The following is a 14,224-nucleotide window of genomic DNA, read 5'->3' on the forward strand; positions in this document are numbered from 1 at the left end:
TAAAGTGCTCATAGTCCTTTAGTTGTAACAATAAGTCTGTCTCATGGATGTTGTCCATAATCTAATGGGTTCCAAGAATCCCCAAGGCATTCTGTCATGTGACTGCTGAATCCAGCAACTAGTTGCCCATTATAGTCACTGGTACCCACTTTCACCAAAGTTGTTCCTGAGCCCCTCTGTCAGTGTTTTCCTGAGTGTCTCCAGTGTTGGATTGTTCTACCGAGGGGGATGCCCACCAGAGATGTTCACTGCACACTGCCTGAGATATCTATGTTAAAGCAGCCATGAAACATGAAAGTCTGAAAGGGCTTTTATTTTTAAGATTTTCTCCCCTACAATATTAGTAGCAGTAATATCCAGTGGCACAGATTTAGACTGTGGATAGCCTGCTTTGTGGGATCTGCTTATATTCTAAATTGGAGCCAGCATTTTCTCAGGCTAGGTTTTCATCTGTTTGGCAAGGAGGAAAATGCCCTTATGTTGGATTGGCTGCTGCTTGCAGTAGGAGGAACTATGCCTGGGAAACCAATCATAATTTTAATCCTAATGATAATAGTAGCTGCTATTGTTGAACAGTTACTATGTAATTGTGCTTAGCACACTAGACAGATATTTTGCTTAATCTTCACAATATTGTGAGTTAGGTGAATTATCCCACTTTGCAGATGAAGAAATTGCAGCTCAGAGAGACTAAGCATGTGACCAGCTCACACAACGAGCAAGCAGAAAGCCTGGGTTTGACTGCAGAGCCTATATCCTCTAACTGTTCTGTGCTTTGTGGGTGCAGTTACCAAAGGATGAATTACTGACCTCTTCTCCAGTGGAACATGAAACAGTATTGGGTTCATTGCTGGCTTATTCCACACATTGATTAGAGGACCTGTTGTTTGCTGGCATTCAGCTTAGGTATCAAGAAAATGATAGGGAAGCAAGACAGATCCTGCCCTCCAGGTGCTTACCATTCGTTTATCATGTTCTGTCTCTCACAGGTGACTTCAGTCATGGATTTCGGTAATCATTCTTGCTAAGAATTCAGTCTCTTGGACCTTCTTGAGGCTCTATTTACCCCTCTCTCTGAGCCTGGTTGGGGAATGATGGGGTGGAACAGTGGTGTGCTGCGCCATTGGTTCTACATCTTCTGTGACTGGGTCTAGCAAATGGCTTTCTGTTGTGTTCTTGCCCAGCGGAGATGGGGGACAGGTGAAAACTAGGCACCAAATGACATTTAGAATACTGACAGAATGCTGGAAAGGCCCTGGAGGCAGCAGCAGGATTGTCTTCTCGTCTGCCTAGAATTTAGCTGCTGCCTTTGTGATCCCCATTCTTGGAATCCACCTGGATCCTTGGATGATAAAGCCTGAGTTCGTTTTTCTGACCTGCCAATATTGCAAACCTAAAAAAAAAAAAAAAAAGTTACCTATTATCCACACCTTGGCAAAGTTCTACAGATAGACTTCTTTTTTTTTTTTTTTTGAGACAGAGTCTTGCTCTGTCACCCAGACTGGAATGTGGAATGCAGTAGCCAGATTTCGGCTCACTGCAACCTCCACCTCACGGGTTCAAGTGATTTTCATGCCTCAGCCTCCTGAATAAATGGGATTACAGGAGTGTGTCACTATGCCCAGCTAATTTTTGTATTTTTAGTAGAGATGGGGTTTCATCATGTTGGCTAGGCTGGTCTCAAACTCCTGGCATCAAGTGATCTGCCTCTCAAAGTGCTGGGATTACTAGCGTGAGCCACCATGCCCAGCCAGACTATTTTTTAAGTGGTATTTGACTTTTTTTTGTTGTTGCAAATTTGACTTTTAAACAAAATCTTACTGCTGAAGATTTTGCCCAGCTGCAAATATTTATCTATAGAACCATGTGGCATATACCCCCACTCCCTCTATGATGAATGGATGAGAAAACAATTAAGAAGCTTAGTTAGTTTTGCAAGAGCACCTGTGGACTTGCCCAGACTAGGGCCTTGGAGACTTGGTTTTCTCATCTCTTAAATGAAGAGTTTGGACCATCAGTGGTTCCCAGTTGATATGGTCTGGCTGCATAAAAATCACCTAGGGTGCTTGTTAAAATATAAGTTTCTAATGCCCCATCCCTAAGGGATTCTGATGAGGGAAGTCTGGAATAGCATCTACAAGTCTGAATTTATAAAAAGTTCCCCAGATAATTATCCTGCTCCGGTTATATTTGGGAGCCACTGGGCTAGAGGGTCTAGAACAAACATAATTAAGTTGGGGAGAAACTTCCAATGTGCTTGAAGATTTGGGGAATACCTATATGCCTGGAGCAGGTTCCATATGGGCGAACTAACCCAGTTATGTTGCAGAGGTAAATTGGAGCCAGAGGATGGAAGACCTTTAACTGGCTGAGGGATTGTGTTGTATGCCATAGGCCCTGGGGAGCCAGTGAAGGGCTTTGAGAAAAAGCATTTTGATTAGATGGTGCTTTACAAGATTAATTTCTTAGTGGTGTGCAGGGTGGATCAGACTGCACTAGAACTGAAGGCTGGAAAAAGACCCAGTGAAGTCTTTGCAGTGGCCCAGGTGATAAGTGTGATGAGTACTTGGACTCAGATGGGACCAGTGGGACCTTTGTAAAGCTAACCTGCCTCAGTGGAACTGGAATCTGAGACATACTGTTTTAAACTCCTTAAAAAATGCATAATTTATTAATGTCGTGTTCATCTGCCTAAACTATTATAATTAACTATTTTTATTGTGTTTTTGTCCAGGAGGTTTTAAAGGAGCCCTGTAAATAAATTCATGCAGAGAAGTAGTTGGCAGCAGCAACAGCTGCAACCGCAGGGAGAAGGGACCCCCTTCTGGCCAGGCAGCAACCTCATTCTCACCCTGCCTCCATACTCTAAGCCAAAGCGAGAGGGGAGGGGAGTGCAACAGGGGCCCCTGGAGTTGGATCTGCCAACCACAGTGGAGAATGCACCTCCCCAAGGGTTAGGTGTGGAATATGGCATTTGGCATTCAAGTCAAATAGAATGTTCTTCCTTTGTTCCTCTAAAATCCAGTCTATAGTCAGTGTTTCTCAAAGTATGTTCCACAGAACATTTGTTCTTCAGGATGTTAATAGAAATTACATGAGAATAAGGAGATGAAACCAAATAAATTTGGGAACTGATGGGCTATGCAAAGGCAAGTGACTTCCGTTCAGAATTTCAGAGTGTGTAATGTTCTATGTGCTCAGTGAATCTCCAAGGGGGAGATAGACCAGGCAGTGTTTCCTAAGCTTATCTGTAGATTCTTCTTCCCTCTAGGCCAGGGGCTAACAAATTATGGCTCATAGGCCTCATCTATCCTACCACTTTTTTTTTTTTTGTAGATAAAGTTTATTGGAACACAGTTGTGCCCATTCATCGTATTGTCTGTAGCTGCTTTAGCACAACAGGAGAGTTGCAGAGTGGCTACAGAGGTAGTCTGGCCCTCAAAGCCTAAGATATTTACTATCTGCCCATTACAGAAAGGTTTGCTAATCCCTGCTCTAGACAATTCATGGAACTGGTGCTTCCTGGTACCCCCTTTCAGAGATGCTACTAGAAGAAGATATATATGGGTTGTTCTAGCACTGCTTTATGATAAATCTGCCTAATTTTATTCTGTTTCCGTACTGCCATAATTCCTGCCTCTTGCTTTAAACTACTTTATCTCTCAACCATTTACCCATTATCCAGGATCCAAACCTGGGTTCCATGTGTCCTTATCTTTTCTTTCACTCACAACATTCCAAAAATGGCCAAGGGTGTCTTCAATTTCCAGTCCGAGTAGCTCTTAAGACAGCCCGAACCCATTCCTACCAACCTGGCCTAGATGACCATCATCTTTTCTTTTTCAGCATTCGAATTAGGTTCCTTTTCACCAGGTATGAGTTGCCTCTAGTCCTTTTTACTCACTGGATCTAGAATAACCTTTGTAAAATACAAATCTAGTCAGATTGATTCCTTACTTCAAATCCTTCAGTGGCCCCTGTGGCCCTCAGGATAAGCTCAGATCCTCAGGATGGATGTGTGTCAATCTGGTTGGGCAAACAGAAACTACTCCTGGTATTTCCTACTGGAAGAGATTTAATTTAAGGAATTAGTTACTTAAGAAAAGGAGTAGATATTTCCAGGCTTCTGCCTGCTGTGGCGTAGAGAAGGGCATGGAAATGGGGGATGGTGTTGAGTGTCTAGCAAATGACCCAGAACAAACCAGGTCTGAGAAACCATGTGTTACCCCCTGCTGCCCTTCTCCAGCTTCAGCTCTCCCATTTTTCTCCTGACTCCTCACCCTTCTTCCACCCTGCAAGTCCCCAAATTCTAGATATATCAGGATGCCTTTTTATCCCCCCAGAAACTTAAAACAACTGACATTTACGAACTCACAGTCTCTTTGGGTCAGGAACTTGGGAGTGACTTAGCTGGGTGGTTCTGGGTCACATCCTCTTGTGAGGCTTCTGTCAAGATGTCTTCCAGGGCTGCAGTCATCTGAAGGCTTAACTGGAGCTGATGATCCACCTCTAAGATGGCTCACTCACAGGGCTGTTGGCAGGAGGCCTCACTTCTTTGCTGTATGGACCCCTTGTTAGGACTGCTTGGATGTCCTCACAATGTGGCAGCTGACTGTCTCCAGAACAAGTGATATGAGAGTGAGAGATAGAGATAGAAACAGAGACAACAAGGAGGCGCATACTAGAGTGCTTTCAGTCCCCTCTCCTGGGAGTACGTTGCATAGGTCAGCTTCCCTAGAAGCAGAACCTGAGATGAGGATTCTTGAAAAGTGATTTGTTGAAGGAGTGCTCTTTAGGAAAAAACCTGGAAGGAGGAGAGGGAAGAAAAGTAGGGAAGGGGAAGGAGCCAAGCAATGATATAGTCTCAGAAAAAATCTGACCTTGGCCTAATCCACACAGGCAGGATTCTGGTACGTAATTGCATAGTGGAGTTAACCCTGTTTGAGACAGGGGACTGGCCTTTTATATCCTTCTCTAAGTCAGTCATTATAGGCTGCTGGAGGTGGGGGTGGGAGGTAGGCTCCCATTAGTTGAGAATAAGTCTCTAGAGAAGAGGGCGGCTGTGAGTCCTCAGTAGCTAACACTCAGAGCAGCTGGGGGATGGTGTGCCAGCCAGGGAAAGGTGACCCAGGTGGGGCCAACACAGCACCTACTACAGTGGGCCTCCCCCTACCCATGTCCCAAGCACCTACCATGGTCCCTGACATACCAGAGGTATGAAAGAAATATCTGTGTAATTGAATAAATGAATGCATAAAAATGCTTAGCCTCTCTGGACCTGTGTCCATTTCTGGGAAGCCAGCTCAGCAGGGATCATACTGTCCCATCAACCATGGGAATGGTCAAAGACCCAGGACAGTTTGCCACATCATGAGTGGCAGCACTGTCTAAGTCCAGGATTTTCATTGCAAAATTAGAGTGAAGGTACATTTGCCATTTGTGAATAAGGAAGTATTAATATTACAATATTAGATATATATTTTTAAAAGGAACTCTAGCTCACATTTCAGTGAGCTCTTTGCTAAAAGTACATTTTCCTGGTTTGTCACATCCTGACTGGGTACATGTTGTTACACATGGAACCATGAGGGCAGAACTGCCATTTGTTATATTAATTGTAATCCATATATCTGTTTTTTTCCCACAAGAATCAGTCACTGGATTTCAGTTCAGAAAACCAAAACTTTTGGACAAAGCCCTATTGTGTTGGCAGAGTTGTTCCCTGTGACCCCAAATACACAGAGGAGGAAGAGAACCACTGAGGCCCCCTGTTTTCTTGGATTATCATTCTTCCAAAGTTGGTAACTTAGAAAAGTCTCAAGAAATAGCAAAGAAACCTCCCCACCTTATTCTGCTTTCCACATCCCAAGCCTAACATAAGCCTCAAACTATTTTTATGAAGGAAAGCTTACTGTGAAGAGGGTCTTTTACATGCCTAAATCTCATTAGTTTTTCTTATCACACAGCCGGTTATCTTTGCCCATCTCTTTTCCTGGGATAATGTCTGGCTCTGTCAAGGCTGTGCCTTATTCTGGGACCTTCCTAATGCCTGTGTTCCAGGTCCCTCCTGAGATTCGCTCCTCCGAATGCTTGATAGATGGATCAATTTAGGGGATTGATGGTCAGATTTAGCCTGACATAACACCATGCAGTGGTCTGTTACCAGACATAGAGCTGGAAAACCCAGGCCTCTGCATACAAGTTCAGGAAGGTACATTTGCAAATGAAAAACATTTTAAGACACATCTCACAGCTGCTTCCTCATCCCCCACCGTATTGTTTGTGTTTTTAGAGATGTTTAAGAGAAAAGGAGGCAATAACAAAGACACTGTGCTGTGCTTTGGAATCCTCACTTATGTTGAAAAAGGGTCCATTTATCATCTCCTTTGATATTTCCACAAGGAGACTTTGCTCATCTCACCAGGGAATGGAGTGGTAGAGCAAACACTTCTCTGTCCACCTGATGATGGAGGAGAACCAACTAACTGAAAGGCAGAGAGCCTGAAATTATTATCCTCTCTCTGCCTGTCTGCTGCAAGATATTACTACATACCTGTGGTCCCTGCAGGAGGCTGCATGCGTAGACTTGGGCCAGAACATATATTACCTTCCAAGCAATAGATTTCTAGGTAAAAGGCAAGAAGGGGCCTCAGGTTCAAGTTGCATTCTTCAGCGTGGTTCACAGGAGGCCCTGCATTCAGGTGGTTACTGGGCCCTCACTCAGCTGTTAATAAAACTGACTTTTGGCTCATAGAGCTTGGAGTATGCCTCCATTTGTATGAACCTCCAGGGAAAGCAGGGTGAGGGCTTGTGTTCCCTAGACTCCTGACAGTGAATGGCTCCTGGACAGCTTTGCTTGGTTGTTTCCCAGGTACTTCAAACTCAGTCTGCCTAAAGATGAGTTCCCCCTCACTCCTGCTTCTCCTGTGTTTCCCATCTTGGGGATTGACCTTAGTGTTCTTGTGGTAGCCCTGGCTGAAATTATGGATGTTGGAGCATGGGAGACCCTTTGTGAACTTACTTTTGGGTCTTTCTCACCATTCCCACACATTGCTGTTTTAGCCCAGGCCTCAGCTGAGACATCACCTGCTCCTGAGTCTTTGCCGACCCATGAGACTGGGTACTTCTGTATTCCGCATACTTGCCCTCCACAGTCCACTGAAGCAAGTTGGCTTTGTCACTTCCCTGTTGCTGCCACTAGACTTCAAGCTTCTTTTAAGCAGGATCTGTATCTTGTTCATCCTTGAGTGCCAGTGCTAGCACAGGGCCTGCTTGTAGTAGCTGCTTAATAAATATGTCTTGAATGAGTAACACTCAGGCCTGAGAGTACCTGAGACTGTATGGCATAGTGGTTATAAGCTCAGCTTTGGAAATCAAGGCCTGTGTTCAGACTCTGCTATTTGTGTGATTTTGGGTGAGTTCCTTAACTTCTTGATCTTCAATTTCTTCACCAATAAGATGGGGATAATAACTACTTCCTAGGGCTGTGATGATGAATTGCAATGATCCATGCAAAGCCCTTTGATCAATGTATGACACATAGTAAGTGTTGTGTGCATCATAGTACCTATTAGTAACAACAACAACAGTATAGTTATGTTTAATGGAAGGGAGAAAGCTATAAGAACTAGTTGGAACTAGAAGTGAGGAATATTGAGTGCTTGCATAGCGGATTTAGAGGAGATGGGGAATTGCTTGGGATAAAATGTAGGAACAGATGGGATTACCCTGGGAGAGAATGAACAGGGAGGGAAAAATGGGTGGAGCAACTAAAGACAGAACCTTGAGAAATCCTACATTTGAGGGATAAGAGGAGTTAAAACAGGAAAAAGAGTGAATAACTACAGTTAGGGAATTGCAGCTTCTCAGATGCCAGGGGCAGGAGTTTAAAAAAGATAGTCAAAGGTACTATACTGGGCAGAAGATCAATGAGGAGAAGACGAGAAGAGGTAGCCATAATGTGTTAAATGGGGGTATGTTAGCTCCCTTGGGAGCTAGCCATTTCAGTGGAGTCAGAGGAAGAAGCCATGCTCTGAAGGAGGTTAGAGAAGGCCAGGTTAGCAATGAAGTGGGCATGCTAAGTCAGTTTGTTGTGCTACAATGTGTGTTTCTGTAATGAGGATTATCTGTGGGTCAGTAGATGACTGGTATCAGTATGATGTAGAAGTCACGTTGTTTCATATGTAGGGTTCATTCTCAGCACATGAATGTTTTGGCATCACTGGCTACTAGTGGCTGAAAGCAGACTAACACAGCTGAAGGCAGAAGACTGGGGGAAATGGGGGACATAAAGAGCTGCTCCTGAGGTGCAGTCACCCTGTGTTCTTCCACTTGGCTGATTGGCACCCACTCTGTCTTGAAGTGCTTTGGGGACATTCCTTGCCAATCTTGGTGAATTTAGTCACTGATTCCATCCCACTCAGCACCCTCGACCCTTCTGATAACTCCTTTGACCACAGTCCCCCTTCCTTTTTTAAGAAGGGCCATATTTACTAGAGTGTTTTTTTTTTTCCAAACTTGTGTCCAGCTTTATTAAAGATACTTTTTGTGAACAATCATGGTATTTCAGGCAGGACATGAGCGACAATCATTAACAGTATACAACTTTCAGACTCCCTCCTTCAATGGACTTCCAAAATCAGAAAGCCATGGTAAAACCCAATGAAGTCTTCATTTGGTACCCTGAAGAGGGAAAGTTCAGAGTGAGGGTTGACATTTCACATTCAACGTGCTGTTTAACAACTTTTCATGAGCTGACCCTGACTTTCGGGATGGCAGAATTTATCTGAAGATCCACAATCTAGAAACAGAGCACGGGTCTTTCAAGGGTTCTCGCTGGAAAGTCCAGATTGCCAGCCTGACTGGTAACCAGTTACTGGGGGCCAGACCCCAACAGGTATCTGGGTTTGAGGGAGTTAAGTGTATACTGAAGGCAGAGAGGGAGAGGGGGACATAAAGAGGAATTTGTTTCTCCACACCACAAGGCCTTTGAGTGAAGGTGACTCTGTGTGTCAACGTCAGACAGTCCCTCTTTCTGGGAGCCAAGAAGATGTCTTTCAAAACTAGAAGGGAAAGGTGTTTTCTCCACATCAGTCCAGCTTCATAGACATTCTTTTTCTTTTTTTTCTTTCCTGAGACGAAGTCTCGCTCTTGTTGCCCAGGTTGGAGTGCAGTGGCACGATCTCGGCTCACTGCAACCTCCGCCTCCCGGGTTCAAGTGATTCTCTTGCCTCAGCCTCCTGAGTAGCTGAGATTACAGGAACCCACCATCACGCCCGGCTAATTTTTGTACTTTTAGTAGAGACGGGGTTTCGCCATGTTGGTCAGGCTGGTCTCGAACTCCTGACCTCAGGTGATCCACCTGCTTCGGCCTCCCAAAGTGCTGGGATGACAGGCATGAGCCACTGTGCCTGGCCTCAGAGACATTCTATTAGTGACATATACCCCTTCTCCATAAAACAACAATGACGTGTTCGGTGTGCTAACAACATGGCTTAAAATAAAAACATAAAAACAATTCTGCATTTTTATAAAACTTAATAAAAAAAATACTTCAAACTGCACAGTCACCAGAAATACACAGTTATCAAAAATGCACACACTTCCCTTGGCATCCCCAGCGCCTTCAACTTTCTGTGCCTGCTCTGTTTTGGCCTCTGCATTTTCTGCAGTTATTCCCCTCTTTGCCAGCATGGGCTTTTTCCTTTTTCCCCTTTACCTTCTCTCCCTTCTTTGCAGGGACCTCTTTAGGCTTGGGCTTTGGAGGAGCAGGTTTGGCAGACAACCTTGCACATCTTCTCTGTGGTTTGTCCTCACTTTGGTTTTATCTCCTTCAGCGTCCCCTTCAGCCTTTCTCTTGGGCATGATGGTGGTGACTGCAGTGGAATGTAGGTGCTGGATCCGGGGATGCAGCAGCACGTGGGCTTTGGTTGGCCTGGGGTATAGTTCTTACCTCTTCTTCTTCACACTGCTCATAGAGTATTTCTTTATTAGAAATTTAACATTTAAAAAAATCAGTGTTTTTAATGGTGATGATTGTTTTTGTTGGTGCTCAAGTTAAAATCTTTTTTTCAACCCTGTTTTTCTGATAAGCCTTGTTATTTTTAGAGTTTGTTGTTGCGAAGCATTAGTTTTTTAGCAATACATATGTTCAATTACAGAAGAAATTCCCATGATTCCTTTTCCTAAGGCTGAACAATCTGGGAAGGAGGGATGGGAGGGTTAATAGCAGCATCTATGGGAGGTTTTTCCCAAGGATCAGCAGATGTAAGCATTCTTGGCTGCAACTTGGCTTAAATCAGTTTTCCCTTGGTGACTATCTTCCTAAGTGTTCTTTATTATATATTTAGGTGATTGTGTTTTTGCATTTCTGTCCTCTCTCTGATCTCTTGCTACAGTCTGAACAAGTGTCGGAGGCCGAGTTACTCCCACAGCTGAGCAGAGCCCCATCCCAGGCTGCAGAAAGTAGTCCGGCAAAGAAGGTAAAGTCAGCCTGAGGATGCTGTCAGATGGCGTTGCGAGTCCCACCCCTGGGCTTCTTATCTCTATTAGCTGATCTATTGTTTTAAGGTTTCTGTGTCCTGAAATGAATGTCAATGATCCAGATTTCCTAGAATGTGGGTTCTTTGTGAAGACTGGGGTCCTGAAGATTCCTGGGCTTGACCCTTAATGCATTTTGTACATGACAGTACATACTCAACCTCCTTAGCCCCCCAGCTAAACATGGTGGCCTTGTTTATGGTAAGAGCTAAAAGGGCTCTGGGGAGGGACAGATGTCTTTAGCAAAATCCCATCCACCTGCTAAGCCTCTGTGAACACCTCTTGGGGTGGGGTAGTCTCTCCTTTTTGGTCTTTGTACCATGGTTTCCTCTTGCATCATGGCATTTTCACCTGGCATCTAACCAGCCATGCCATTGGGTCACCTTTAATTTGCTCAGTAAGTACCCCTCACTCATCATGCTCTCCATTCATCTCCTCACCTTCTTCTCGTCCTTCTCCCAGGCTCTTCTCCCTTCAGAGAGAGTGGGCCTTGGGCTTAGGAGCACAGGTGAGGTAGAGGCCTCCAAAGAAGCAGGCCAACTGTGTCCTTCCAGAATACACTGTGGCTCTTCTTCTTGACTTTATGTAGGAATTGGGGATAGGAGAATGATGAGCAAATGACTAAGACCTTTAAAAACTTCCAAAGCTTAGGGTTTTTTTTGTTTTGTTTTTTGTTTTTTGTTTTTTTTTTGATACGGAGTCTCGCTTTGTCGCCCAGGCTGGAGTACAGTGGCGCGATCTCGGCTCACTGCAAGCTCCCAGGTTCACGCCATTCTCCTGCCTCAGCCTCCCGAGTAGCTGGGACTATAGGCGCCCGCCACCAGGCCAGCTAATTTTTTGTATTTTTAGTAGAAACGGGGTTTCACCGTATTCGCCAGGATGGTCTCGATCTCCTGACCTCGTGATCCGCCCGTCTCGGCCTCCCAAAGTGCTGGGATTTACAGGCATGAGCCACCGCGCCTGGCCAAAACTTAGGTTTAAAAGGCTTCAAAGTGAGGCAGGAGCCTATCTTGTCTTCAGCTAGGAAAGGCCCCATGGTGTGAGATGCACACAGGGTCTGTGTGAGTTTCAGGTGACAAGAAGTAATAGACTTCTTGAAACATTTAAAAAGAAAAAAGGGAAGACCACTGGACTCTGATGACTGTGTCCCCCCAGTTCTTGCTGAGCCATGGGTCAGTAAATAGAGTACCCTCCTGATCTTGGGGTTGGGGCTAAAGGAATGTGGGACACTGGAAGGAAGAGTGGAGGGAACATTAAAATGTTTAACTTTTTAATTTTTATTTTGTTTTAAATCCACAGGATGTACCGTATTCTCAGCCACCATCAAAGCCCATTCGTAGGAAATTCAGACCAGAAAATCAAGCTACAGAAAACCAAGAGCCTTCCACTGCTGCAAGTGGGCCAGCTTCTGCAGCAACCATGAAACCTCATCCAACAGTCCAAAAGTAAGTAGACCACATAAACAAGAGTGAGGTAGGAATCTCGCTCTGAGATGTCCACGGATATGTAAATGTGCTGACATTTACATGCACACCAACAGAAGGATTTCATGGTTGTAAATTTTATCTTGCTCATCTCTGTGATGGGATTCAAGTCTCCCAGTCACATAGAAGGCTTTATAAGCTATAGGGCTTAACCTGACCTAAAGGGGCGGGCAAGTCCTAGGCTGTGGTGTTTGGTTTGGTTTGATTTCTTTCCCTTCCTCTCACCTTCTGTTGTTTCCTACTCCTCTTCCTTGTGAGGGCCCAAATTTTCCTGGCAAGACGAAAGTATTGTAAGTGGCAATTTTGCCTCTCTGCCTGTGTTATCTCCTTTTCCTTCAGGGCAAATGGCTAGCTCCTTCACCCACAGACACACTTTAGGTAGGTGTGGTATGTGATTCTTTTAAAATCTCCGTAAAGAGTTTCTGTTGTTGGTCGCCTCAGCACAGAATGGATACATGCAGAACTTCCATTATATTTATCTAACCAGCTGGAACAGGTATTAGAGGGAGGGTGAAGACACCTGTGGACATGGCCAGGGACTGAGACAATGATGCTCTGGACAAACTATCCTTCTCTGTAAAACTTTGGCTTTGAGAAGAGCCATCACTTGCTTCAGTTTCTTTGTAGTGAAATTGAGGGAGGTGTTGAGGACAGAAACCTGCTCCTGTCACTTGACTGCCAGTGAGCCTGACCGGTCACTAACATAAATGCTCAAGACCCATCATGACCCTGCTTTTGGGGTCTTGCAGGTCTCAGATGCTGCTGCAGATTTTCTTCTGCTTCCACTGTTGTAGAACGAAAAGCAGCAGGTTCTGTGGGAAATGTTAGTAACTTGTCTTTGAAGCCAAAGTCCCATTCTGAATCTCTGCAACCCTCTCCCTCAGAAGATTTTCTTTTTTTCAAATGGACAGGTCCCTGGTGGTATCAGTCCATAAAGGAAGTATATTTTGTTCATCACTTTCACCGAGAACTTTGACCATCTTCCAGCCCCTGTTAAGCCTGGAAGGTGAATCCCTATCAGGGACAAAGATGGCTCAATTTTCTTCCATGTTTTACCCCAGCACTCCACTTTAATTTCAGCTTCATGTCAATTTTAGTCAGCAGTGGCTTAACAGTCTCCAGAGTAGATGTCAGGGCATCTGGTGGAGTTCATACAGAGATCTTTTCTTTTTCTCTTTTTTATAACAGCTTTATTGCAATATAATTCACATAGCATACAGTTCATGTTTTTAAATGTACAATTCAGTGGTTCTTAGTTTATTCACAAAGTCATGCAACCATCACCACAATCTAACTTTTGTCATGCCTAAAATAATATCCATGCCCGTTAGCAATCACTCCCCATTCTCTCCTTCCCCCTCAGCCCCTGGCAACCATGAATCTCCTTTCTGTCTCCATGGCTTTGCATATTCTTGTCATTTCACATAAATGGAATAATGAAACGTGGTCTTTTGTGACTGGCTTCTTTCACTTAGCATAATATTTTCAAGGTTCATCCAAGTTGTAGCATAAATCTGAACTTATCTTTTTATGGCTGAATAATATTCCATTGTATGGATAGACCACATTTTATTCATCCATTCATCAGTCAATGGACATTTTGGTTATTTCTGCTTTTTGGCTCTTAAGAGTAATGCCACTATACTGTTTGTGTACATGTTTTTGTGTGGACTTACGTTTTCATTTCTCTTGGGTCTGTACCTAGGAATGGAATTGCTAGGTCATGTGGTAACTCTATCTTTAATATTTCGAAGAACTACCACACTTTTCATAGTGGCTGCACCATTTTATGTTCCTGTTGGCAATGTATGAGGGTTCCAATTTCTCCATTTTGTCAACACTTACCTTTTTTTTTTATTATAGCCATCCTAGTGAGTGTGAAGTGTGATCTCATGGTTTTGATTTGCATTTCTTTTGTGGCTAATGACATTGATGATCTTTTCATGTGCCTATTGGCCATTTGTTTATCTTCTTTGGAGAAATGTCTATTCACACCCTTTGCCCACTTTTAATTGGATTATTAATCTTTTTATTTTTGAGTTATGAGTTCTTTATATATTCTGGATACAACTCCCTTGTCAGATATATGAGAAAATTGAGCCATCTTTGTAAATATTTTCTCTCATTCTGTGGGTTGTCTTTTCACTTTCTATTTATTTTTATTTTTATTTTTTAGAGACAAAGTCTCACTCGGTCACCCA

The 14,224-nt window shown here is 43.9% G+C and overlaps 1 protein-coding gene across 7 annotated transcripts in view; it reads left to right on the forward strand.

The window, feature by feature from the left end:
- REPS2 (RALBP1 associated Eps domain containing 2) overlaps positions 1–14,224 on the forward strand; it is a 207,737-nt gene that overhangs the window by 177,902 nt on the left and 15,611 nt on the right. For all 7 annotated transcript variants that reach the window (XM_055267321.2, XM_055267322.2, XM_055267326.2 and 4 more), the window contains 2 exons: positions 10,398–10,481; positions 11,839–11,984. In XM_055267321.2, the coding sequence (XP_055123296.1) occupies positions 10,398–10,481; positions 11,839–11,984 (230 nt within the window). The remainder of the gene's footprint in view (positions 1–10,397; positions 10,482–11,838; positions 11,985–14,224) is intronic.

This window comes from Symphalangus syndactylus, chromosome X (assembly GCF_028878055.3).
Source record: "Symphalangus syndactylus isolate Jambi chromosome X, NHGRI_mSymSyn1-v2.1_pri, whole genome shotgun sequence".
Taxonomy (NCBI): Eukaryota; Metazoa; Chordata; class Mammalia; order Primates; family Hylobatidae; genus Symphalangus; species Symphalangus syndactylus.